At 41.5% G+C, this 27775-nt stretch overlaps 1 protein-coding gene across 7 annotated transcripts; it reads left to right on the forward strand.

Moving 5' to 3' along the window:
- The first annotated feature begins 9449 nt into the window (after positions 1-9449).
- Positions 9450-27695, forward strand: slc17a8 (solute carrier family 17 member 8). Of its 7 annotated transcripts, XR_006377681.1 has the most exons (15): positions 13700-13796; positions 14681-15488; positions 17165-17420; positions 17693-17811; positions 18980-19094; positions 19653-19740; positions 20497-20583; positions 22227-22369; positions 22535-22684; positions 22789-22921; positions 23419-23529; positions 23894-24021; positions 24517-24989; positions 25575-25632; positions 27050-27695. XR_006377681.1 is itself a non-coding variant. In XM_044193131.1 (14 exons), the coding sequence occupies exons 2-14, from the start codon at positions 15388-15390 to the stop codon at positions 24621-24623; spliced, it is 1608 nt and encodes a 535-aa protein (XP_044049066.1). In that variant the 5' UTR covers positions 13700-13796; positions 14681-15387; the 3' UTR covers positions 24624-24763. The 7 variants fall into 7 exon arrangements, 4 of the variants coding, with proteins under 4 accessions (XP_044049065.1, XP_044049067.1, XP_044049066.1 ...); XR_006377679.1 differs by having other exon boundaries at positions 24517-25632; XR_006377680.1 differs by having other exon boundaries at positions 25575-27695.
- The last annotated feature ends 80 nt before the right edge of the window (positions 27696-27775 follow it).

Here is a 27775-nt window from a genome sequence, read left to right on the forward strand (position 1 = left end):
GCTGGAGAGGGAGATCCCGGGGACTGGCTTTGTGCGGAGCTCACCGCAGGAGGTCCGTGACAAAGATCAACGTCATCTAGATGCCAGATGGAAAGTCGGCGACGAAGGCTGGGACCCCTTAGAGGCCGGAGGCAAAGGCGGGGACCCTATGGAGGTCGGAGGCGAAGGCGGGGACTCTGAAATTGGCAAGAGCAGAGCTTGTTAGATTTTAGCAGCCAGTGGGCAGCAGAGTCCTGCAGTATGTTTACAGCTAACGGAGCTAACAGAGCTAACAGGATTTGATTTCAACTCCTGTGTCACCCTCTAATGTGCACGGCCCAGGACAGGAGGGCTCTGCAGCGGGTGAATAAAGCCACACAGAACATCATTGGTACCAACCTACCGAGCATCAGTAATATTGGTGAGATGTCTGCGCAGAGCAAACATCTCACTGTCCATTGTACCAGACAAATTTTCAACTAGCTAGTGTGCAAGCTAGCTAATGCTTTCTGCTTATGACTTATGAACTCCTTGATCATAACAGAATATAGTCACTTTCACCACTGCTCATTTTAGAAAGGCCACTGCTGTTCTTTGTTTAGATTATCAAAGAATGGATCATAGATGGTTGTTTCTGGTTGCCAGCATTAGTTTCTTCTTCTTCTTCTGTTGAGTTTTATTATGGTTGGCATCCATAATTGTGCATTACCGCCACCTACTGGATTGTAACAGCTTCACAGTGTAAACTATTTACAGTGTCCACCCAAAGTGAGCCCATGACATAGTCAGCAACATGTCCATATTCCTGACAGCAGAAACATCTGAGAGGAGCTCTCTCATATGGCCTCACCCTGTAACAAACATAATCTAGATACACTCTTTCTGGCAATTCCCCCTCAAACGTCAAACACACCGAGTTACTCTCCTCCTTCTCCCCTTTTTCGGAATCTTGTAAGCCTTCGTGCCTCACACACATCTTCAATATCCCGAAATGACTCGGCCTCCACCATCAGTGGCACGCCGCTCAGTACTCCCTTCTTCTTCACTTCTGATCCAAGTGGGAAGCAATTCACACTGCTATGATCTCTAAATACACAAATCTTCAGGGCTCTATCTCTCTGATGCTTTGATACACAGTCAATGATAACTATCCCACTTGTTATCCTGACCGATCTTACATCTCCAAGCTTTCCTCCTACAAACTTTCCGACCTCATGCGGATCCTTGAAAATGCCGTCTGTTTGTGTCACAGCTTCCATCCCAACAAGATTGTAAAAAACCCGCAACATGTTCCTGGCCATAGTGCTAATGTCCATGGTTTGCAGCATCGTCAGTCTGATTCTCCTTATTGCCAGTCAGATGATGCCATGCCGTTGCAACCCAATCCTCCATTCTACCCACCTTGAGATTTCAGTCATTCTCCAGCAGAGGCACATACTTCTCATTCACGTTCAGAGTATTGGCCCATTAGAAATCTTCATGATCCATGCTATGGGGACAGACTGCACCCTTCACAGAGAACTGCCTTACCCGATCATTTGAGTCCTTAACTTCAATGGGAACGGAGAATGGACCACTATCGTGGCAATGAATGGCTGTATCCCTCTGATCGTTCGTACCCATTTTTGGATAAAGACCGTTCTTGGCACCCAATGCCAGTGCAATATCGTGGGCCTACACCCACAATCCCAGATTTCATTCATGATGATCCACGAGAGTCTGCCAGACTTAAGCTCGCTTTAGACAATGTTCTGCCCAATGATGCTTCTGAATCTTTCAAGTTTCAGATACTCATGGATCATTTGAAATTGGAAGATGCTTTACTTGTTGCAGATTCTTACAGTAACCCTAACCTCTCCTTTCAGTGACACTATGCAAGCTCTTACCGATATGTATGGCATTGCAGCGGATTACCAGCTTGATGGACGGGCCCAACATCAAAAGTGGTGATGTCAAAGCTTTCAAGGGACTCGCTCTTCGTGTTCGGGCCTTAGTCGGAATGTTGAATCAGTTGGGTAGCCCAGGCTGGACTGAGTTGAAGTGTGGTTCTCATGTATCTCGCCTCTTAGCTAAGTTACCTTATGACCTAAGAGCCAACTTTAAGAGATTTGTTAATCCTCTTCATACTCCCATTCCTACTTTACTTGATTTGGCAGATTGGTTTGAATATGAGGTTCGTGTGCAAGTGGAGGGAACCCAGTACGGTACACGATCATACCCTGATCATGAGAAGCATAGTTTCCGTAAAGAGAAGAAGCCTGGATTCACGCCTCGAAGGCTGACCACTGTTCTGCATGGAGGAGAACATAAGCAAGTGCCAACTGAGAATCCAAAGATAGGGACAGCATCCTCTGAAAAGATTCAGGAGAAGCCCAAAAGGTAGTGTCTGTTCTGCGATACTACCCAGCATTACATGAATCAGTGCTCAAACTTTAAGCTCTTGAACAAGGAGCTTAAAGGAACAAGGAGGAGATTTTCACACCATCTGTGGAAGTTCAGTGTCCTTCTCAATAGCTCCAGCCTCACAACCTGACAAATCATTCCCCATTCATGGAGCCTTTACGGCTCCAACATACTTATCCCATCACTTATTTGCAGCGAAAGTACCGGTGTCTTAGAGATCTGCCCTTGCACGATATCAATCAAGCTCAATCATTAGAGCTTATTGGATCAGACTATCCACATTTGATCACAGCAGTGGAGCCAGTGAGATTGGGACCTAAAGGAGGATCAGCAGTTGTGCATACAAGGCTTGGGTGGACGTTGCAAGGTCTATCAAGGTTCCTTTGTCCTCGTCTTCAGCCGCAGGAGTGTCTCTTTGTTTCTTGTGAGACACAAGATTCTGAACTCTTTAACCAGGTTGAAAGGCTGTGGAAACTTGACATTCTGCCTTACCAGTCTGACAAGGTAGTCACATGCTCATGACAAGATGCGGAAGCCCTCCGCATTCTGGAAGAAAAGAACATCAGAATTAATGTGGATGGAGTAAACCGATACGCTACCCCATTACTCTGGAAAGAGTCACTTCCCCCATTGAATGCGCCGAAGGAAGCTGTCATGGCTCTTCTATGTAGTACGGAGAGACGACTATCCTGAGAGCCACAAATGGCCACCACTTACAATGCTGAAATTCAGAAGTTGCTGCAGGCAGGCTACATCACCCCACTATCATCTGAGGAGTGTGGACTGAGTCCTCATTCATGGTTCATACCACACCATATGGTCCATCATAATGGTAAGGACCGTATCGTATTCAATTGCTCCTTTGAATTCTAAGGCCAGTCTCTAAATGAGCACCTCTTACCTGGGCCTACTTTTGGGGCAAGCTTGTTAGGAGTTCTCCTCTGCTTCAGGGAGCACCATGTAGCTCTCTGCAGCGACGTGAGAGGTATGTTTCATCAAGTCTGTCTCCTTGATGAAGACAAGCCTTTCCTCAGATTTCTGTGGCATAATGGCAATACTGCTGAGCCTCCAACAGTCTATCAGTGGGAAGTATTGCCCTTTGGAACCACCTGTAGCCCCTGTTGCGCTACATTTGCCCTTCAGTCCCATGTCGGGAACTACCTTAAGCCCACTGACCGATGTGCGTCAATTTGTCGAATGCAGTTTCTAGGTAGACAACTGTCTAAAAAGTGTCCCAGATGAAGCACAGGCTGACAAACTAGTAAACAGACTACAGCACCATCTAATGGAGGGCGGATTTGAGTTGCGACAATGGGTCAGTAATGTTCCTATGGTCATTTGCCACTTTCCTTCTGAGATGAAATCACAGAGCAGTGAGATCTGGCTTAGTCAAGAAACCTCAGGAACGTACCCTCAGACTGATCTGGCATAGCAAATCCGATACTTTGGCATACAAACCATATTAGAAGGAGGAAGGTGAAACCACCACGCGCAAGATCTACCGTGCACTTGAAAAGCAATATGATCCCCTTGGGTATTTGATCCCTTTCACTACAAGGGCCAAGATCATTGTGCAGTTGCTCTGGGACAAGAAACGTGGCTGGGACGATCCTTGCCTCCCTGCTGATTTACTTACCGCTTGGCAACAGTGGGAGAGTGAGCTCCCTCAGTTGTCCCAGATCTCCATCATCCCGCATGCAATCAAGAGTCGCAGCGTTCATGTATTCTGTGATGCTTCTGAGAGAGCCTATGGTTCTGTAGCATACAGGAGTACTGAGGATGAGCAAGATCTAGAGTCGCTCCAAAAAAGCTCTCTATCTCACACTTAGAACTTTGTGCTGCACTGACAGGCGTGCAGCTGGGTACTGTGTTAAAGAAAGAGCTGACTTTTTTTGGACTGATTCTACCATGGTCCTTGAATGGCTGCAGTCTGATTCTTGCAGGTACAAAGTATTTGTGGGAGTCAGAGTCACTGAAATACAAGAGCTGTCTGACCCAAAATCCTGGCGCGATGTTGATTCATCTAATAATCCTGCCGATGACATCACACAAGGTTTGGCACTGAAGCAACTGGCTCAAGACACTCGCTGGAGGCAGGGTCCAGCCTTTTTGACACAACCCAAGTGCAACTGGCCGACGGCACCTGAATGTCAAACCCCTGATGATATTCAGGAGCTCAAGAAACCTGTATTCTGTGGGTTACTACGTGAGACTGCAACACCTGCCATTCCAGATGTCCCTCAATTTAGTAGCTATCAAGAGCTTCTAGAAGCCACAGTGCGAGACCAGCCTCCATCTGTATCCTTGAAATCCAAATCTGTTAAAATAATTCAGTTTGTTTGTTTATTATTTTGAGTAGGCCTACACTCTTTATATGTATATTTTATTTGCTATTTTGTGATCTACTTTGATCAAAATAATGTGTAATAATGTGTAAAATATACACAGTGTATTTGATTATTGATATTCAACATCGTAAAGAGTAAATTAATACGATTCAATACAACTGCCTCCTCTTCATTTCTCTCATGGCCATTGGACATCAAATGTGGTAATCGACTCTCTGAGACGGTTGACACCGTAGTAGTAAGTGGTGCAATACAGTTCTTTTCAAACAAAGATACTTCTCCTCTTTCTTCATTGTCTGACTGGAATCACTTGAATTGCTCTTCTTCCTTTTCATTTTATTTTCAAATCCTCTCGACTCCTCGTTTCCAATTTCACGCTCCGATTCCTCCTCTGACTCCATTTCCGCCATCGCTCTTCCTCCAGCTACCAATCACTCTCGCCATTGCCATTGCTAGCATTGCTAGCGAGCCTTAAGTTTCCCAGGGTCATGCCCAGTGGACAGAGAAGGATCCAACTGCAGTCGTCCTACCTCCTGACACCACTAGTTCTGTGTGCCAATGGGATCCGAGCATGCATAGTAGGGTTCTGTTGTATGAAGTTGGCTACATAAACTTTCCCTTATTTCACCTTAGCAGTCCACCAAAATCAATTTCTAAACAAATTTGATATGAGAAATAAGGGACAGTCAATTACTCCGGGACATTAGGGTTGCAGCCTCCCTCTGGCCAAAGTGAAACACAGTGGAAATATCATCTTACCTTTTAAAATAATCTCTGAAAAAAACTATTTTAACAGTTTCTGTTAAAGTGCTTGTGGATGCATTATTCTGTTGTAGTTCAAGTATGAAAAATAGGGTAAACTTTAAATAAGGATAAACATATAGCCTACAATATAATGTTTTCTACTTAAATATCATGACTTGACTGCCTGCCTTTAACTGAACTAAATGTTTAGAGGAGTTGCTCAACGTAACTGGCCAAAGCAAAATAATGGTGCAGAAAATAACATAAAATAATAAAATAGCATATTTCTGCACTTATGTTGTAAGTCCAATGATTTCTTATTTGATATGGCTACAGTGCACTGAAGTTATTTCCTCGCCTGAGCCTCTTTGGTATCTTGTAGACTCTGCGAACAAGTTCAAGTTCATAATTATTGTCAAATGCACAACAATTATAGTGAAGCAGTCATTGGCAATGAAATGCTTAATTCTCAGGCTCCCTCCAACAAAGCTCAAACAATATGTATAAAAGAAAATCACACAAGTAAAAAGAGAGAATCTAAGATATGAAATAGTGCAGAAGTTAAAAAATTAAATAATATATAATATATAGAGAATAAAATATAATATATGCCTAATGTATAAATATAATACTGTGGTAGGCAGGTACACAGTTATGATAAAATGAATAAACTAATGTAGACATGTTATGGACAGGTAAGAACAGAATTTTAGACAAGCAGTGCATTTGTAAAATGTGTGTCAAGATAGATGCCTCTACAGCAAACCAAAATCTACATATGGGTACAAATATCACAAAATCTACATATGGGTACAAATAAAGAAACCCTGAACCTGATATATACAGTACATAGCCTACTGTGATGTATGCAGGTATAAACGGTAGTAATAAAAATATATAAACGGAGATGTAAATAGTAACTAAGTGATAGTAGTATAAAGTAAAGTGACATCCGTCAATCAGGTGCAAGTAAAGTGTCAGTAATAAGCTTGGGGGGTCAGGAGTTCAGCAGTTATTAGTGCGCATGCGCCAGCCCGCATGCTGCCTGTTGCCGTAGCTCCGTCCCGTCGTCTTACTTTTTCCAACTTTTAACTTTCCCTTTTCTTCCAAACTTGAGTAGTGTGTAAGTATAATTTAAACTACGCTCTTTACGAAAATGAGAGTAGAAAGTGTTTTGGTACTTTTTTTCGCCGTGGAACATCTTATTCTGCTACTTGGTCGGGGCACCGCTGCAGATCAGCTGTTTGGCCGCATTGTTTACACCAGGGAACAGCTGATCGCGCTGAAGCCGAGCGGCATGGTGCTTCTCAGAGACATGGCTACACCAGGATATCCCGGACCATAACGTTTCCATCGACAGCTTTCAGACTGTTTGGGGCGACAGGGATCACACTGGGAGCGGTAAGCGGAAAGGCAGTGGGCTCATTTTAATCTCAGGTGATTTCAACCATGTCAGTGTTTCAACAACACTGATTAGTTTCACCCAGTGTGTGAAATGTCATACTAGAGAGGAGAGGACACTGGACCTGCTGTCCAGGTCCCAGTTCTGTGGAAGACATCTTGCCTCGTTCCTGTGCCGAAGACGCCACGTCCCAGTGGCTCCAAGGACTACAGACCGGTGGCACTGACCTTCCACATAATGAAGACCCTGCAGAGACTAGTGCTGGAACAGCTGCGGCCCATGGTAAGACCCCTCCTAGACCCCCTTCAGTTCGCCTACCAGCCCCGGCTGGGAGTTGAGGACGCCGTCATCTTCCTGCTGAACCGCCTCCACACCCACCTGGACAAGCCGGCAAGCACGGTGAGGATCATGTTTTTTGACTTCTCCAGTGCTTTCAACACCATCCAGCCTGCCCTGCTGGGTGAGAAGCTGGCAGCGATGGAAGCCCCCTTTGTGTCCTGGATTGTGGACTACCTGACTGGCAGACCACAGCATGTGCGCCTGCAGCACTGTGTATCAGACGGCGTGGTCAGCAACACTGGGGCCCCTCAGGGGACTGTCCTCTCTTCCTTCCTCTTCACCATCTATACCACGGACTTCAGCCACCACACAGAGTCCTGCCACCTTCAGAAGTTTTCTGATGACTCTGCTGTGGTGGGAAGTATCAGCGGTGGTGATGAGACTGAGTACAGGGCTGTGGTGGGGAACTTTGTCTCATGGTGCGAGCAGAACCATCTGCAGCTCAATGCGACAAAGTCTAAGGAGCTGGTTGTGGATCTACAGAGGGCCAAGGCACCAGTGACCCCGGTTTCCATCCAGGGGGTCAATGTGGACACTGTAGAGGACTACAAGTACCTGGGGGTACACTTAGACAAGGGCCAGAGCCGCCTCTATTTTCTGAGGAGGCTGAGGTCCTTCAACATCTGCCGGACAATGCTGAGGAGGTTTTATGAGTCTGTGGTGGCCAGTGCTATCCTGTATGCTGTTGCATGCTGGGGCAGCAGGCTGAGGGTAGCGGACGCTAACAGACTCAACAAACTGATCCGTAAGGCCAGTGACACTGTGGGGGTGGAGTTGGACTCTCTAGCGGTGGTGTCAGAGAGGAGGATGCTGGCCAAACTTCATGCCATCCTGGACAGTGTCTCCCACCCAGTCCATGACGTGCTGGTCAAGCAAAGGAGCACCTTCAGCGGAAGACTCATCCCCCCAAAAAGCACCACAGAGCGCCACAGGAAGTCATTCCTGCCTGTGGCCAACTCTTTAACTCCTCCCTCTAAGGGTTAGTCTGTATGACCCTAGGTCACTAAACTGGACATTGATCATTACATCTCTGCTATACTTGAATAATTGTGCAATATCTGTGTAGTACTCATGTGCAATATTTAGCTTTTTTCCTATTTATTATTCATACCTCCATTACTGCTGTTGCAATACTACTTATTACTAATATTATTACATTGCATTATTATACCAGTAAACCCACTTGGTACTTCACACTTATTTTATTTTATACTTATACCCACTTGGTACTTAATTTATTTTCTGACCTGTTTTTATTGTTTTTATAGTGTATTGTATTATATTTTTTGCTAGCTGCTGTAACAAAGAGTTTCGCTTCGGGGATCAATAAAGTATTTCTGATTCCGATTCTGACTTATGGTCTGAGGTATGAAGCTGTCCCTGAGTCTGGTGGTGCTGCGGTGCCGTCTGCCGGACCACAGCAGACAGAGCAGTTTGTGGCTGGGCCTTCATCCTTCACCTTTGGGTGTAGAGGTCCTCCATGGATGGCAGCGACAGTCAGGATTCCCCCAGTGCTGCAACCTGTAGAAGTTGCAGAGTATCCTGAGCTGTGGAGGAAGAAGAGCCGTTGTCTTGCTGTTTTTGCGAACGTCCAGAAGAGTGAATTCAACTAAAATGAGTCATTATCTGCTCTTGTCGGCATATTTCAGCTGCTGTATTCATATTTGAAACTCACGTAGCATATGCACGACTATGCACATAGCATAACAGACAACAATACGTTTTTTCCCAAACTGTTTGTGCACCATGACGGGGAGAGCCCAGTGTTTACACGGGATGAAAGTAGTGGATGTGATTGGCCATAACTGTCACAGCCTCTAACTCACCGACCTATAATGTATGGTAATCTCGCAACGTGCCCAAGTGCGCCACAGGTGCGCCAAGGGAGCCTATAGCTACGAAAGGACGAAAAAGTACGTTTGTCACGCTCCCGACTCACTGGGCAGGGCGCACTTGACTGCGATCTGGCCGCGCCGCGGATTCACGAACATAGAGCCAACGCAGCAACAACTAACCCACAATCGACTTCTGCCGTAAAGGATATAAACCCAAGCGCCCTGCACAGAGAAAGATAGGTGCTGATTCTGAGGACAGACACGACATCTACAGTATCTGAAACATGTCCCATCATTAATAACATGCTGATTAAAATACCACAAAGTAAGTGGTAATAAGCCCATACATTTTAAGCCTGTATATTTTTTTTCCTTTTCAGTTTTGCAGTTTTGAGCGGCAGCTGTTCTTGTTGCAGGTTTAAGTATTCTCGATCATATGGATCATATCGTCTATTCTGCTGCAATTTTCGGATTCAACTTCAGAAAATCTACTAGCCTACATCTAGCAGTGGTTTATCAATATAAATATCAATCGTCATGCACTTACCATCCCACTAATTTAAGAAATCCAGGATGGTCAAAAGAAAAACAAACAGGAAATTAAAGCTGAATAAATAATGAAAGGTGGATGGATTCACATTAAGTTGCATTAGACGTAACATAAACATTCCCTTTTCAGTAACACTACATTATCACTGCAAATATTTGTAATACATTTGTGCAGTTTTTCAAATGTTTTATTGGTCTTTATGTGTCTTAAGCATTTTATAATTTTAATCTGCTCGTCTATTCTCCTTTGGAAGGTATAGCGATTAAGACATTATGGAGTTATGCATTTCATTCAAAACACTGAACAAGTAGGCAGTGAATATCTACAATCTTCAGGGATACCTCCCAATATTGCAGTTCTTGGATTAATTTACAAGAAAATTTGAAAAGCATTTCTGAAAACGAAACCTTCGCCACAAAAGGTAATTAGCTTGGTACCAGAAATATCTGTTATACACACAGTTCAGGTCTGTTTCTGGTTGGAAAATATGATCATTTCCCCAAGTATTCGCATGAGTATATATGAAGACATAACATGAGCCATACCACCACCAACTCCATCTGCACTCTGAAGTTCTGCTGGACGTGGGTCTGCCTTACATCAATGTTACACTGCTTGTGTGCTAAGGCGTCTTTAAACCAATGAACTTTAAAAATCGAAATAAAAAATGTAAACATTCTATGCGCATGCGCTCATATCGGGAGCACATGTCATGACGTCACCGCTGATCAAAGGCGCGGATGTGCTTTAAAGACGCGGATGACGTCAGGTGTAGCTTTGTTCAGGAAGATCACATATAGCTGGAATTTATTAAAGATGGATTATTTTGTGAAACAAAGGACTGTTATTCGAAGGATTTTGAGGACAAATAAGAGACTTGAGGAAAGCGGATAGGAAGAACAACTAATCACAGGTAAGTAACTAGTTTTAATCTTAGCTGAATTTATTGGCTGATGAATTCTCTCATTTGAGGGGCTGTGAAAAACTTCATTCCTAAGGTAAGGTACAAGGTAGCCTACAAGGTACAAGCTAATTTATTTATCATTTTACAACAAAAGGTTGTACAACGAAATTAGTTTGTAGTCCCTTCATGCTACACACATAGAACATAACAGATAATAACATTTATATTAGAATAGGGTAACATATAAAATAAATGTCTCAATATAGTTTCAACGCTGCTCTGTGCAGTTCAGAGATATCAGAGGAACCATATAGCCTAATTGAACTTGAGCATCTCCTAGAGGAGGCTCAGCAAGAATACAGTGTTGAAGATGAGCTATTACAGAAGGTGGCCCAACTTGAATGCCTGAATAAGACAAACCAAGCAGAGATTGAACAGCTGAGGGCAACGGTGTATGACCTTGAGCATCAAGTAGAGGAGGCTCAGCAAGACCACAGCTATAAACATGAGCTAATTCAGAAGGTGGCCCAACTTGAACATGTGAGAAAGACAATGCAGACAGAGAAGAAAAACCTGTTGGCAGAACTGCAGGATCTGGAGGAAAGGGAGAAGTCTCTGAACAAGCAGAATACGACCATCAGTGCCGAACTGGCCATGCTTAAATCTTACACAGAGAAAAAACTGGCAGAGAATGAAAATCTGTGGGCAGAAGTTCACGATCTGCAGGAACATGGGAACAACATAAAGGAGAACAACAAGAGCCTGACTGATGAAGTGGCCCATCTTGAATCTCTGAGAGAGAGAAAACAAGAAGAGATTGAAAGTCTGAGGACAGCAGTGTGCGACCTTCAGTGTCAAGTAAGAGAAGCTCAGGAAGTCATCAGGGATAAAGATGAGGTAATACAGAAGCTGACCCATCCTGAATATCTGACGGAGAAAAAACAGGCAGAGATTGAAAAGCTGAGGACAGCACTGCATGATGTTCAGGAAAAGGAAGACTTTCTGAATAAACAGAATAGGGGCATCACAGATGAGCTGGCCCGACTTGAGTCTCTGACAGAGACACAAAACGAGGAGAACAAAAACCTGAAGACAGCTGTGAAAGATCTTCAGTACCAACTGGAGGAGGCTAAGCAAGTAATCTGGGATAAAGATGAGCTGATAACAAAGCAAAACATGGAACTTGCTTATAAACAGGAAGTGATAGAGGAGATTTACATCCTCAACACCGATATGAAACAATCAATCCGTGATCTTAAAGATCAGCTAGAGACGAACCAGGAGGAGGAGATACTTGCTGGTGTTGAGAATTTCAGAGACGAATGTAGGATGTTGGCTGAAAATACAGAACGACCGGACTCACCTGAGGATCAGAGAGACGACAGCCTCCCGGAGACTCCAGCTGCTGAGATTCAGACCAAAAGTATGTGGCGTCGCTGTGTTAAAGGCCTACTGAAAGTAGGTTTGCATGTTGGCATCGCCACTGTAGGTGTAGGCCTACTTATTCCCGTGGGTATCCTGGCCAACTCACTGACTGCCAATACAAACACTAACTGCTGCATGTGGGACTGTGTCTACCACCTGATGGAGCCCTACAGCGACTTCCGATGCACAGTTCCTCATCCTTTCTAAACAAAACAAGCTACAGAAACAAGACAATTTTCAACACCACTTTAAATACTAAGAACAAATTCTGCAGTCAAGATTCAGCTTTTTCAGTTATGTATTTATAAATCTGAATTATGAATCTATCTATCTATCCATACATAAATTCATAATTTATATTAACAAATGCAGGGGCAGCACGGTGGTGGAGTGGTTAGCACTGTCACCTCACAGGAGGCAGGCCTTTCAGTGGAGTTCGCATGGTCTCCCCGTGTCTGCGTGGGTTTTCTCCAGGTGCTCTGGTTTCCTCCCACAGTCCAAAGACATGCAGGTTAGATCCGTAGGTGTGAATGTGAGTGTGAATGATGACCTCTCACCTAATGTGAGCTGGGATAGGCTCATATTGGGTGAGAGGTATAGATAATGGATGGAAGAGAAATCACATCGAATCAATCAAAAAATCAATTAAAAATATTTATAATAAAAAAATAAAGCAAGTAAAATAATGACAAAGATGAAAAGAACACTTCATTTACAAAGGAAAACATACATTTATGTATGCGCGCACACACATTATGTAAAATATTACTGTAAAGTTGCTCAAAAGGAGGCAGTAGAAAGAATGATCTAAGAGTGCAAAGGAAACGATATATTTGTAATGTATTATTATATTGTTGTTTGATTTCAAGTTTGCTTAATACATTTGAGTTACTTCATAAAGGGCTATTCAGTGACTGCAAGATAATTACTGAGTATTTACTGATAAAACTCTGCATGGCTCCACCTTGTGGAACAACTACAATTAATGTGAAAACTTGAGGGAAGATTGATATGAAAATATTTAATTGATGTTACAGATTTAAATTACAATAAACTGTATTTGCAGTTTAATACATTCATGAATCTGCAGAGCAGTACCCCTCTTCTTAATACAAAAATACTAAAGATCAAAAATACTTTAAATAAATGTAGTTTTCCCTGATAGTGATCAGGTATTTGATTTATGAAATCATTGAATAACTTGTAATGTTAGTCATTTAAGTTATTTACAGTTTTTAGTTGAGTTTTTAAAGTTATTTGACATCTTTAAAGACTATAAAGATGTACAAATTAAGTTTGTAGTTTGGAACAACCAGTTAAACCTAACACAGTCTAATAAAACATGAGTTGTGCTACCTTCATGAAGGTTATAAAGTCAGTTTTTGTTCAAACAGTTTTAGAGAGGGCGGTGTAGTCCCTCATTCGTCCAGGAGTGTTCTATCATAGAAAAGGTTTCAGTCGTAGTCATCTGTCATCTAACCAAGACATTCCATTCTCAATTGTGAGTGACTTCCGGACTGACTACGACTGAAACCTTTTCTATGTTTTAGAGAGGCATTAATTCAACTTTATGGTTAGTTTGGAGGCTGCAGTTTGTGGTGCTGTTGAAGTGTATTGTGTTGTACTGTATTTGATTTGAAGACCTCTGCCAAAGCCTAATCATTTCTCAAGTTAGTTTTAGTTCCACAGTACAGACTGCACTGGGTAGATGACAGAATTATATACAGTGTATTGATTATTTATCTCTGCAGAATCAGCAGATGATCACACTTCCTCATTCCAAACACTAGATGGCAGGCATGACTTACTTAGAAATGGAAAGACTTGACATTTTTTTTGTCTTCAACATCCTTGGCTTCATATTCAGGTATTACAATCAGAAATAAATAATAAATGCAAGTCCATAAATTATGTTAAACCAACTGTTTGCTAATTGCATTCCTGTGGTTTAGGCTAATTTTATAATTCCTGGGAAGCAGTTGAACAGAAACAAGAAGGCTGTCAAGTTGAATATATGTTTAGTTGAGAGTTACATCTCAAAGTGTTTGTTTACACCTTTTCTGGCTTCTGTTTGTCATTGTAATGTGTAATATGCGTGTGCCTTTTTACCACACTGCCATGTAATTATAGTCACTCCACTGTTATTCATTAGCTTAAATTAAAGTGTAATCATTGAAGCATTAGTCTTGCTGGTTGAACAATGTATGTTGTAAAAACTAATACTGCTATTTAGATTACACAATTACATACATGTAATTTCAATCTATTTCTGAAGTAGTATCGGATTTTCATGCCATACAGTATATACAAAAAAGAAGGATGTTTCCTGTAATGGAGCTGTGATATTTCTGGTATAAAGAACCTTATTTATTGAAAGCGTCCACTGGGTATCGAGCCTTCAGTTTATTTATGGAGTGCATAAACAGATGGAGTACCAGCACCACCCTGACTCTTAGGGCTCAGGCCCAAAGCATCCGGTCTACTGTTTAAATTTTGAAATCTCAGTTTCTACATCTTTAAAATGCTACATATTGGATTATCTAGAAACTCACTCTGTAAAATGATGACTTTCTCCCTGCTGGCAAAATAAGCATTGCAGTGAAATTCCCATCAGTGTCAAATGATAAGAGACATGATGTTGTTGCTTAGTCCATGAACTATACAGCTTTATGGCAGCAGTTATGAGTTCTGTCACTCCCTCATAAATGCAGAAATTGAGTATAAACCTGGAACTTGATGGCTCTGTCTTAGGTTTCACCTGCTCCCATTGAACACCTCCGCAGTCCAGCTACTCCTGTCTCTCCTCAATGCAACTTGTCAAGCTCATGCATCTTTGATTGTTCGTCCACTGGGCTGCTATCAGATTAACCTAACTAGCTGAAGGGCTGGCGCTGGGGAGATGATGATGATGATGATGATGATGATGATGATGATGTGTAAAGCGAGGGGGCTGGTTTTTGGAAAACCAGCTACACCTGCCCCTCCTCACCAGGAATGGATGAGTTATGAGATGGAGAGGAGATCTAAGCGGTTCATTCAGTTCAGCTGCAGACAAAAGGGGGCTCACAATGCCTAGAGACTAAAACCTGGATTCTATACTTTAATTTGCACTTGTGCTTATTCATCAGTCTTTCTGGATCTTTTGGAGATGAAACAAGCTCCAGAGCTTCTGGCTGCATGGTGCTTTGGACACTGAGGAATAATTCAATATTATCCTCCCCTCCACTTCTCCACGGACTCCTCTCCTCACAACGTAGAAAAGTGAAGAGGAAAGGTCTATCTTACCTCTGACGGACCCGTGGCACCACTGAAAGGTGGAGCCAACCCCCGGTGCCACAAGGATGAAGAACAGCTTCTAGTGGATTTTTTTTTGTCTTCCTCAGAACAAAGTGTGTTAGTGAGGTATCAAGACACAGTTCTGAGATAAACAGGGAGAGAAAACAAAGACGCAGAGAAAAATGCCTTTTGGTGGGTTAGCAGGTTTGAAGGAGCAGGTGCTTAAGCCTGGGAAGGAGGAAGTGAAGAACACAGTGGGGGACTCTCTAGGAAAACTGCAAAGGTGAGAGGGTTTGTATGGAGAGTGGTGGGTAATAGGCATGAAGACTGTGTGTGCAGGGTGTTTGATCCTCCACAGCTTTTTTAGATGTTTACATGGATAAAAATAAGCATGCCAATCATTATCCATGTATTGTATTCACAGTGGAGTTGAATTTTTAAAATAACTTGGTAAGAATGCTCAACTAAGAGGGCTGAAACATCTGCCGTCAGAGGGATGTGGAGAGCCTGGAAGCGAGCACATTAAGCACAGCGTCGTCTCAGAGATCTTGACAATAAATACATATTTGATTCTTGTGCTTGCCAGGCAATGCCAGTGATGTAATCACAGATTTTATTTTAAGACATTAATACATATTTCATATCTGATACATATTTCACAGATGGATGCGTGTCGTGTGCGTGTGGAGGGGGGTGTTCCTATATAAGGAAGATTGTTGTCATTTTAAGAGATAAAACACTAAGTAGGCAATTTCCTGAAAAATGAATTTTGCATGTGTATCGTGAATGTGCATGTGCTTTTGTCATGTATATTAAGAATGCATTGATTTACATTACGAACAAGTGGAAAATGGGAATATTTTTAGTCTTTGCTTTTGATCAATATAGATATAAAAGAAGAAAAAAAATTAAAAAAATGTACCAGTTTGTTTGGTTTCTTTGCAAAAAATGTTACACTTTTCATAGCAGTTCCTATATGATGTGAAGAGCCTGACATTGATCAGGAACTTGTGCTACCCCAAACACACTCATATTCCTTACAAAACTGCCAAATAAACTAAATACTTACTAACCATAATTTACACAATTTTGGAGTTGGAAAGTCCATTTGTGGTGGCCATTTTTGGTTAATGCCCCAATTTACAAACTGAGCACATGAAGTTAGTGACCAGGCATAAACCTTTAAAAGACGCCTTTTGTATCTAAATGCATTTCACAATTTTTGATGCAGCTGTATATATGCTGTTCTACGAGAGTCACCTACTAACCAGACTTTTCTTTCAAAGAATCATGTCTACTGTAAGTCTGCTATCAGACTACATTAAGACTATGGACTATATTTCTGATGTTATTGTATTTTTTTACTACGAAAAACCCTTTCTTTTCCATAGCAATACAATACAATACACAACACATAATATAACAGGACAAACCAGTTGTTTCAACTGTAAAGACACTAGTGATTCTTCAAACACTGGGCTAAAAAATGTGAAGATTTGAGTGCTTGATATAAAAAACTGATCCCAGTTTGGTTGGAGGAGAGCTGCAGTTTAGATCTGCTGCAGGCAGATGAAAGCAGTTAATCGGAGCACTGGGACAGAGACAGAGATGGATTCTGGGTAGTGGAACAGGTGTGGAGAGTGATGAACCTGAAAGCAACCTGATAACAGCAGGGCTGTGACCTTTTTAAGTCATGTGTCTTGGCTTCTGCCCTATGTAAGAGAGCAGAGAGACTCGTGTTACTGTGCTATTTTTGCTGCCACATTTTCATAAAGTTACAGACAAAATCTATAGGACTGTGAAATGATTGCCATGTGGATATTACACAAAACTACATTCTGTATGTGCTTGTATGACTTGCAGCCAAGATTAGCTTAAAAAAATCACAGATTTTAGGTTTATCAGATACTGAAAGGGAAGAATTTAATTTAAATTATTCTCCTGCTATTTGCTTCTTAGGAAAATAGATGGTAGCAATATAGAAGAAGAGGACAACATTGAACTGACAGAGCATGGGCGTCCGGTGGCATCAGCACCACGTTCTGCCCCACTGCTGGACTGCAGCTGTGGTGGTCTGCCCAAGCGCTACATCATTGCCATCCTCAGTGGCCTGGGCTTCTGCATCTCCTTTGGAATCCGGTGCAACCTTGGTGTGGCCATTGTGGAGATGGTGAACAACAACACCGTCTATATAAATGGGACTCCAGTGCTTCAGGTAGCTGGATCAGACAGGACCCTTGGGTTATTGACTTTGTAAGACTTTGTATAATGTGTGTCTTTTTTCTTGATACACTCCAGAATAGATATCCAAATATAGTCTGACCTTACAGAAGCCGACTAAATTGTAGTTTAACCATTTTAATCAACTCTTTTATGGATGTATCTATGATGCAGCCAGGTAGAATATACCAAATGAATACAGTTTGGTGGGAAATGGGGGTTATTTCCATATTTGAGTGTGCTTCTGTTTTTTTTCACCCTTTCCAGAAAGCTCAGTTTAACTGGGACCCAGAGACAGTGGGCCTGATCCACGGCTCCTTCTTCTGGGGCTACATTGTCACTCAAATCCCTGGTGGTTTCATCTCCAACAAGCTTTTTGCCAACAGGTGACATGCACTCCATGGCTTCATGATAGCCGATAATTCCACTGTAATACTGTAATCTCTGTTTTATGTAGTAATAAATTTTATATGTTTGGGTTTTGGACTGTTGGTTAGAAAAGCAATTTGATGATGATGCTGAGAGCCATTTTTTTGTACCTTTCTCTGACAATTCATAGACCAAAGGATTAATTGATAATGAAAATAATCATTAGTTGCAGCCCTAAACACAGTGCAGACACAACTGATGCTGTTGCCCATGAGACAGAAACTGTTTGATGTTACATGTGAGACAGATTATGTTTTTTGTCTTATGTTGATATATCTGTTGATGTTTGAAGTCATGGTCGCTGCAGCCTTGACCACACATGTTAAGAAAGGATCACAAGAAAGCCTAAATAAGATAAAGGTTTGGGGGCGGGCTCCTCCTCACCCTGTGTGGTTAAAGGGTTAAAGCTGTACGGTGTGGTGAGCGGTGCTGATGGAGCAGATAGCAGTCCTGTAATAAAAGCTTCACAGGAAAAGAGGACACGCCACTGACAGAGTTAATAATGAAAGATCCTGCCTCTGATTTCTTTCTGAAACACCAGCCACTGGAATATTACAAGTGTCACTTACACACTGTTTTGGAAAAAGAGAAGGAAGGGGGGATGAGGTGAAAGAGAAAAGAGAAGGGAGCTAAGCGGCACCGTGGTGATGAAGCAGAAACTTGCAGATTGAATGGGATGTCTTTATCTCAGTGTATGAAAGGCAGAGGCGTGAGATCTGTCTCATTATAAGGCTGACTGAAATGCTTTGACCATGAGATATTTGGAGATATACTGCCTGCCAATATTAGACATCAACAGTAGCTTTCAGACACTGGGTAGCATGTGTTTGTTGTGTTTTTACCTGTTACAGACAGCTCAGACAGATGTCACAATATAAGTCAAGGTTATAATTTCTAAAAATTTCTTAGGACGTTTCCTCGAAAGAAGTTTAAGTTTCCCATTTTTGCATGTTCAGTTTTTAATTAAGTGGAATTAATTAACTGAAAGTGCAGTGTTTTAACAGACCCCCCCCCCAAGAAACGACTGTAAGTCTGTAATATAAGTGATTCAGGTGGACACTGATGTTACCACCCCTTCACTTTTAACCACACACACAATATGTTGACATTTCAGTATCTCTACAGGGTGTTTGGGGCTGCCATTTTCCTGACTTCAGTGCTCAATATGTTCATCCCATCAGCAGCGAGGGTGCACTATGGTTGTGTCCTGTTTGTTCGCATCCTGCAGGGCTTAGTGGAGGTAAGAAAAAAAGTGTTGGCTAAATTAGTGAAAATGATCGACTTAAAGCAATACTTCGACATGTTGGGAAAATACGCTTAATTTATTTCTTGTCTAGAGTTAGATGACAAACACTGAACAGCAAATTGCGGTTGTACGTTTTTTTAGGTTGGTTATGTGCGGGACTATGTCACTGCTCCTGGCCAAGAAACAGTCTTGCAAATATAACTCCCTGTAAAAGCACAACTTGTTGTTTTTATTCTTCATTTATTTTTGTACAGATTAAACACACAAGATATAATGTGTTAATTGATGATCTTTAGAAGAGCCAGGCTAGCTGTTCCCAGTTTTTGGGCTAAGCTAAGCTAACCGGCTCTGTTCAGTAGCTTCATATTTATCATACAGACATGAGAGTGGTATCAATCTTCGCATCTAACTCTCAGCAAGAAAACAAATAAGTGTATTTCCCAAAATGTCAAACTACTTTTTTAAAGCATTTCCACTTTGTCAGATGAATCCCAGGTTTCCTCTCAAGTCAATCTTTGACCTTTGACATCTTCCACACCATGTCCCTGCTAGGGTGTCACCTACCCAGCATGTCATGGGATGTGGTCCAAATGGGCGCCACCTCTTGAACGGAGTCGACTGGCCACAACTTCATTCTGCGGTGAGCGATGTCTCTAGTTTCCTCTTGTCAAAATGCTCCAAAATACTCAGTGAACACTCCCAAACTGACCGCAACACAAAGCTTTTCACTGATACAAACCACTTTACACAATCTTATAAGTCATAGCGGGGCTGTTCAGTAAATGGACACGAGAGAGCTAATTTTGATTTGCAGATGTAGTCCAATGTCTCCCCTGAAATTAAAATAACCATGTTGCACTTTAAACTGGTTCCATGACAACCCATGCATCAAAACCCTCTTGACATTGTCTGTAAATGAACACAGCTCAGCTGCGTACTCTAAAGGAGCTTCTCCCTCTGTTCACCTAAATGAAGTGTCACATTGCTTACTGTCCAAAAGCACTCTCATGCTCCCTGCTCTATTCAAAACAACAGTGTTCATGAATCTGTCAGATAATAGAAAACACATTAAAACACCCTCTCTGTCACGGCAGTGCCAATGACTCATTTTGACGCCGTTGATTATCAATGAAACTAATGTTTTTCTATGATGTGTTGTTTGTTTTTTCATATTCACTATGCAGTGCAGTTTTTTGTGCAATAAAAGGCTGTTGCACTGTCACTATATTTCTGTTGTATAATATTCAATTTTGTGAAAAGGAAATGTGAACAAGAGACAACATATTGTTTTAGTATGACAATCTTTTCTGAATATTTGATATATTTTTAGTTAATTATCACAGAGATCCGATGTTACTGGTACAATAATTCCTTGACATTGAAATCTGAAATCCAGGATCCTACGCAGGAGCAGTGATCGCCATGCCTTTAGCTGGAGTGCTTGTTCAGTACGTCGGATGGTCTTCGGTCTTCTATATCTATGGTAAGACTGATGTTGTATTAAACATCACAAACATAAAAAAATATATATCATAACAAACACTTCATGCACTCACTCAGAAACAATGTAAAAGTGCAAAATATGTTCACGTAAAAATAAAATAAAATGAAAGCAATGATTTAAGAAACAATTGAAAGACCCAAAAAGTACAAGTGCGTTTATCAATCTAAACAGTGAGTAAACTAGGAATCTCTCTTACTTAAATGACATGTGGTCATTGATTATTGGATATGACTTTTTGAGTCATATCCAACATATTATATTTATGTGAATAAGAAAACATCAGAAATATATATATATATATATATATATATAAAAACTTTGTCCTTCACCCTCCGCGGGTGGTCTCATCCTTCGAGCTCGGGTCCTCTGGGAGCTTGAGGGTTCTGCGCAGTATCTTTGCTGTTCCCATTACTGCACTCTTCTGGACCGAGATGTCTGGTGTTCTTCCAGGGATCTGCTGTAGCCACTCCTCCAGTTTGGGGGTCATTGCCCCGAGTGCTCCGATGACCACGGGCACCACTGTTGCCTTCACCTTCCAGGCCTTCTCCAGCTCTTCTCTGAGCCCTTGGTACTTCTCTAGTTTTTCATGTTCCTTTCTCCTGATGTTGCCATCACTTGGTATCGCCACGTCAACCACAACGGCTTTCCTCTTCTGTTTGTCAACCACCACGATGTCAGGCTGGTTCGCCATTACCATTCTGTCAGTCTGGATCTGGAAGTCCCACAGGATCTTGGCTCGGTCATTCTCTACCACCTTTGGAGGTGTTTCCCACTTTGACCTCGGGGGTTTCCAGTCCATACTCAGTGCAGATGTTCCTGTACACTATGCCAGCCACTTGGTTATGGCGCTCCATGTATGCTTTTCCTGCCAGCATCTTACACCCTGCAGTTATGTGGTGGATTGTCTCAGGGGCCTCTTTGCACAGCCTACACCTTGGGTCTTGTCTGGTGTGGTAGATCTGGGCCTCTATTGCTCTGGTGCTCAGGACCTGCTCCTGTGCAGCCATGATGAGTGCCTCTGTGCTGTCCTTCAGTCTGGCCCGCTCTAGCCATTGGTAGGATTTCTTGATATCAGCCACTTCAGTTATGTTCCGGTGGTACATCCCATGTAGGGGTTTGTCCTCCCATGATGGTCCTTCCTCCAGCGATCCATATAGTTCATCAGGTGTTAAATACACTAAGGTGTCAGTTTAGTGACATCCAAAGTGGTTTTCATAATCCTTGACTGGCACGCTGCCCTATGGCAGCTGTACTTTGTATGCTTTGCACAATAAGCGTTATCTGCTTCAGCTTCAGAGTTTGATTAAAATGATTAACAATGACATAAAATTCATACTTTGCCAAATGTGTTTTAATAAAAATTTACTCTGGTTCTGCTGTGATATAATCTCTTGATTTATTGATGTGAATTAGCATGTTCCTGTCTGGGCTCTGTGACTCATACCTTGTTCATTTCATTTTAATAATGAAAATTCTTAGTCCAGAGAAGGTCGGGGTTTGTTTTAATTAGTCTGTCCTGCGCCTTACAGAGCGTTCACTACAGATATTAACATATTTAAGTGTATATTTATATGTACAAAGTATTGCATTCACTTTTTTTGTTGTTGTCATTTTATGAAAAGGTGTTTTTGGGATCTTATGGTATGTCCTGTGGCTCCTGCTGGCATATGGAAGTCCTGCCGAACATCCCACAATCACAGAGGAGGAGAAGACGTACATCGAGACCGCCATCGGTGAAACAATGCGCCAAATGAGTGTGACTGAGGTGTGTGAGCGTGATGTGCTGCCTGTGTTGGGGTATCACAGTACAATCTTTATTCATTTCACTAAACTGCTGACACACACACACACACACACACACACACACACACACACACACACATACACACACAGCATAAATAAACACTGACTTCTTTTCCCCCAATCACAGAAATTCAAGACTCCCTGGCGCCGTTTTTTTACCTCCATGCCCGTCTATGCCATCATCGTGGCCAACTTTTGCCGCAGCTGGACCTTCTACCTGCTCCTCATCAGTCAGCCGGCATATTTTGAAGAGGTTTTTGGCTTCCCCATCAGCAAGGTTGGCCTCACAGTTTCGCTACAACTGACAATGACAAATATCCATAAGGAGAGATAATTAATCATGGGACATTATGGCTTCTTGAATGTGTGATCTCCCAACAGGTAGGGTTCCTGTCCGCTGTCCCTCACATGGTGATGACAATTGTAGTTCCTATTGGAGGACAGCTGGCTGACTTCTTACGCAGTAACAAAATCATGTCTACCACGAACGTGAGGAAACTCATGAACTGTGGAGGTACGTCATGGTAAACTTGAAGCAATGCATTTTGTCATTCTTTCTCTTGATATTGGAAACGAAGAGACTCGGTGTTGTAGATGATATAGCTCTTTTGTAACTTAGATTTTGTCTGATTTCAACCATTCTTGCATTAGCCAGTAGTAGAAGTAGTAAAATATTCATTGTTTCTACTCTAAAGTAACATTATATCATGCAATTTTGAAAATAAGCTCCATATCACTATGCACCATTGCTCTTGAGCTCTGTTAGCTTCAACTACTACTAAAATACTTCTTTTGGTGTGAAAAAAGGAAGCCATATCAAAAGAGATTTAAGAAGATGAAGTCAGATTTCTTTTGCCAGCTATGTCCCTTGCTGAACATTTTCTGTACATTTTCTTTAAATTAACCCCGGACTAATTTCTTACAGATCCTTGGCATACATTTAAAAATGTTTATCGTGTTGTTTCTTACATGAGCTATTGACTCACATTGACTGGTCCTGCATTTTCACAGGATTTGGTATGGAGGCTACTCTGCTGTTGGTGGTCGGGTTTTCTCACACTCGAGGCATCGCCATCTCCTTCCTAGTTCTGGCTGTAGGGTTCAGTGGATTTGCCATCTCAGGTATTACCACATCTGCACCAAAGAAACATTTTTGTTTCACCTGAAATGTAAGATCTTTAGTTTGACTATAGACTAAACGTGAAACATGAGGGTTTTGTTTGAAGCTGTTGAAGCAGTTGAAAACACTGAAATGCAGTACTACTTCTCCTTTTGGGTGTGATGCAGTATACATGCATTAGCCTTCACACAGGCACTTCTCCTGAATGTTTTATAGATTGTTGTCAAGGCAACCAAAAAATCTAAATGTGCGTGCAGATCTAAACCATGTTCACTTTTACAAAATATTAAAATGCCAAAAATGTATTTTGTAATTGTGTCACTCTTTACTTATAAGTGAATGCCCTTGTGTGTACTGCGTCTGCAGGTTTTAATGTCAATCATTTGGATATTGCTCCTCGCTATGCCAGCATCCTGATGGGCATTTCTAACGGGGTAGGAACACTATCTGGAATGGTGTGTCCTTTGATTGTCGGAGCCCTGACTAAAAACAAGGTACAACAAGTTGATTTGTAACACTACAGTAACTGTTTTGCATATATGTTAACATACGTACATTGATGAGTTGTTTTACCAGTCATTCATCTTAGATATTTTGTTCTTATCTTGACTGTAACTGAAGATTAATGCTTTGGTCCTTTGATCTGATCTATATTCTGTTGAAATTATTTTATTTATTTTTACTTATAAGTGTATAAAACATTACAGGAAACTCAGAAACAGTCCTGTCCTTCACTGAGGTTTTCCCTCCTGGCATGTCAGGATTGTTTATTATCAGGTTTGTTTTTTGGTCAAACACAGAATCACTGTATCTAATGTCGCACCTATAAATGGCTGTTGTTAATAATTTATAGCCCTGTAAAATTTATTATACACATTGCAGTTGTAGTTTTTCCGATGCCATGAGTAAGGCAGTGGATTTATAGCATTACCTCAGTGGAACATAATCAAAAGACAGGAAATTCATTGACTCCATTCATCTCCCCCTAGACTCGTCTGGAATGGCAGAATGTCTTTGTTATTGCGTCCATGGTGCATTACTCAGGGGTCATCTTCTATGCGATCTTTGCTTCGGGAGAGCAGCAGGACTGGGCTAATCCTGAGAACACCAGCGAGGATAAATGTGGCATTATTGATGAGGACGAGCTGGCTGAAGAGTCAGAGCTCAACAGCGAGGCCATGGTGGCTCCCAAAAAGAGTTACGGAACCACAGACAATTCATCTGGTCAAAAACAGGGCTGGAAAAAGAAGAGAGGGGTGACCATGCAAGAAGAGGAGGAACATTATGGGAATGGCGACTACCAGGACCGGTACCAGTGAGACGCCCTGTGGGGCAAAGAACTTCCAAAACACTCACTGGTTTGATTTCACACCTGTGGAAATGTCAGAAACATCGGAGCAGTGTCAGAAGCAGCAGCATCATCATATGCACCTCAAGATTTGGTCACTACACCAGTTTAACTGTATGTACTGTAATGTCCACAGAAAAACACATAACACACAACACTAAAAAAGTCACAAAGCTAAAATCAAACATAATGTTTATTAGAAACCCATTGGAGCAACATTAGAAAGAAACATATACAAATACATGATATAATCAAAAATAGACAATAGATTTAATCTACACTGACATATGAATATGAATATTATAATGGAAGCTAAACCACAGACCAACGTTCATGAAGAACATCAGAAACACATATCAACTTTCAAACCTGAGTTTACTTTTCCTGCCGCCTGCGTTGATTGTATTACGTCTGTGCAAGCATACGTCGACTGAACTTTACGTAGCTTACTTGGAACCATGTGAACAGTTTTTGAAATGTTTTGTGTCAGCTATGCAACGTGAAAAGCGACGCGCTTCTGGAATGTAATAATGGGTTTGACACCAGACCACAGTGTTAATGTAACAAGCATTTTGTTGTTGTTTTTTTGCTTGTATGTATTTGCTGTTGCTGAATGATTGCACTCTGTCACCACTTAGCTCGCTCTCCTTGTCTGAGCAGGTCTTTGTTCACCATCCGTTTGTTATGCACTTCTTCCAGCATTATGTCGGCTTCATTATATGTAGTGCTCTGCGCTCATAATGGGACGAAATGGATGGTGAGTCCAGTGCTGACGTCACTCCATGAAGCATTTGGTGTAACTCTATTTATTCTTCTGATACATAGAGACCCAGTTTGTTTCTAAAAAATAACATTCTGTAATGTTTCACTTTAATCATAAAAGAGTATAAGAAATCTACACTCACTGTTTATCATTACTGCTAAAGAAGAGAAAAATCGATTTTGTACAGTAAATTATTATCTTATTGTTTGAGAGATCATTGATTTGATTTGCACTTTATGTGAACACACTGGAGATGTAAAAAACTGCATTTCCATACTGTATTAAGATTGTTTTGAGACATAAAATCCCTCAAGAGCTTCAAGGTTCTGAATTATTGAGTACCTTGCATGAGGTTATTCAACATGTCATGTTACTTTGTGTATTCAAAAAAATTATAAAAATAATTATTTATCAAATTGCAAATTGTTCTGTTGGTGCAATGGAAAGCCATGCTAGCAGCTCTGCGGGGCTGTACTTAGGCACAGCAGTGGTTTGAGCTAAATGCTAATGTTAGCATGGCAATGTGATCACAGTGACAATGCTAACATGCTGATGTTTAGCAGGTATAATGCTTGCCATGTTCGCCTTCGTAGTTCAGCGTGTTAGTATGCTAACATTTGCTAATTAGCACTAAGCAGCTGACAGCTGAGGCTGATGGGAATGCCATTCGTTTTGCAGGTTTGTGGTCATAAACAAAGTATTGGACGAATTAAAATTTTGACCTGATGATGGCTCTAGATGAAACATTAGAGGATCACGGAAGTTATCACAACTTATTCTGAGATGAACATGAATATCTGGACCAAATTTCACTTCAGTCCATCCAATATTTGTCAGGAGCTTTCACTCAAAACCAGAAATGCCGACCTGCTGGTGGCATTAGAGGAAAAGTCAGGGATCACCAAAGTCAGTAGGCTTCATCCTCTGGGGACCATGAATGTCTGAACAAAATTTCATGGCAATCCATCCAATAGGTGCTGAGATATTTCAGTCTGGATCAAAGTGGTGGACCAACTGACTGGCATTGCCATCCATGAAGCCGTGATGCTAGCATGGCTAAAAATAAATAAATAAAAAGTTTTAAAAGCTGAAAGGAAGTCCTAGAACATTTTTGTGCATTCTCACTCTGTAATATAGTATAGCTCAGCTTTTTAAAATTAGTTTCCACCCCTCCAGCTCATTTTTACATTTAAATGATTAACGTAAAGCCTTCATAAAGACACAGTTTAGATTCTTGTTATTTTCTGTAACTACTTGACAGAATAGGCTGTCCCTATTGCTGCCTGTTTATGTTAGTGGGCTCAAATTAGACATTTTTAAATATTCCTAAGACTGCTCTGTTTCCCATCACACTGTGGTAAACATCCTCTGTCTTATCTGTCTTTGCACGCCTGCTTAATTTTCACAACAGAAGATAATTACTGGACAGGATATGCCTCACCAATGTCAGACTCACTTCTACGAAACTACTGCTGCTTGAAAAGATGATAAAGGGAGTACTTTTATTGTGAAATATACAAATATAAATATGTTTAACACTTAAAATGTATGCTTTCTGTGTAAAATGATTGTTCCCTCTCAGAGGTTGGTGAAAAGTTTCAAGGTTATGGACTTTGTTGCTGGTCATCCTCGCAGTGCTCTTAGTCCTTGAGAACATGTGGACGATTATGTCACTTTCCAGGGAGTGTTGCTGTCATCATATTACCAATATCTGTTCTAGTCTTCGTCACACCACATGGAGAGATATCTAAAATAATTTTAAATGGACCTCATCAATACTTGTGAGAGCTTTGACTGCTGTACATGTAACTTATAAATATGTTCAGTGGAGTTGTGTCCGTCCCTTCCCAGAGGCTATCGCAGCCAGCTCACTCCCCACATACTCTCAAACACAGACCAGATAGTCCACCAACAGCCAGCAGGCAATAGCAAAGGTTCTGTTTATTTCACAGAGACTGTCTGTTGACTCAGAAGGGCCTCTTTGGATGGAGCAACAACCCATCAATGATTAAACTATTGGTTTTTGGACAAATTAAAGACTATAAAGACAAGACTAATTTGATTTCCTGTGTGTGTGTCCATCTCAAGGCAGGTATGCTGAGGTATGAAAGTGCCAATATAAACAAAAAGTGGCTTT

The sequence above is a fragment of the Siniperca chuatsi genome, linkage group LG4 (genome assembly GCF_020085105.1).
Source record: "Siniperca chuatsi isolate FFG_IHB_CAS linkage group LG4, ASM2008510v1, whole genome shotgun sequence".
NCBI lineage: Eukaryota > Metazoa > Chordata > Actinopteri > Centrarchiformes > Sinipercidae > Siniperca > Siniperca chuatsi.

Excerpts from the sequence above, each read along its gene's own strand:
- slc17a8 (XM_044193130.1), top strand. The coding sequence starts at position 15,388 with ATGCCTTTTGGTGGGTTAGCAGGTTTGAAGGAGCAGGTGCTTAAGCCT. Across the intron at positions 17,812-18,979 it reads AACAAGCTTTTTGCCAACAG|GGTGTTTGGGGCTGCCATTT; the intron begins GTGACATGCACT and ends GTATCTCTACAG. Across the intron at positions 19,095-19,652 it reads TCCTGCAGGGCTTAGTGGAG|GGTGTCACCTACCCAGCATG; the intron begins GTAAGAAAAAAA and ends TGTCCCTGCTAG.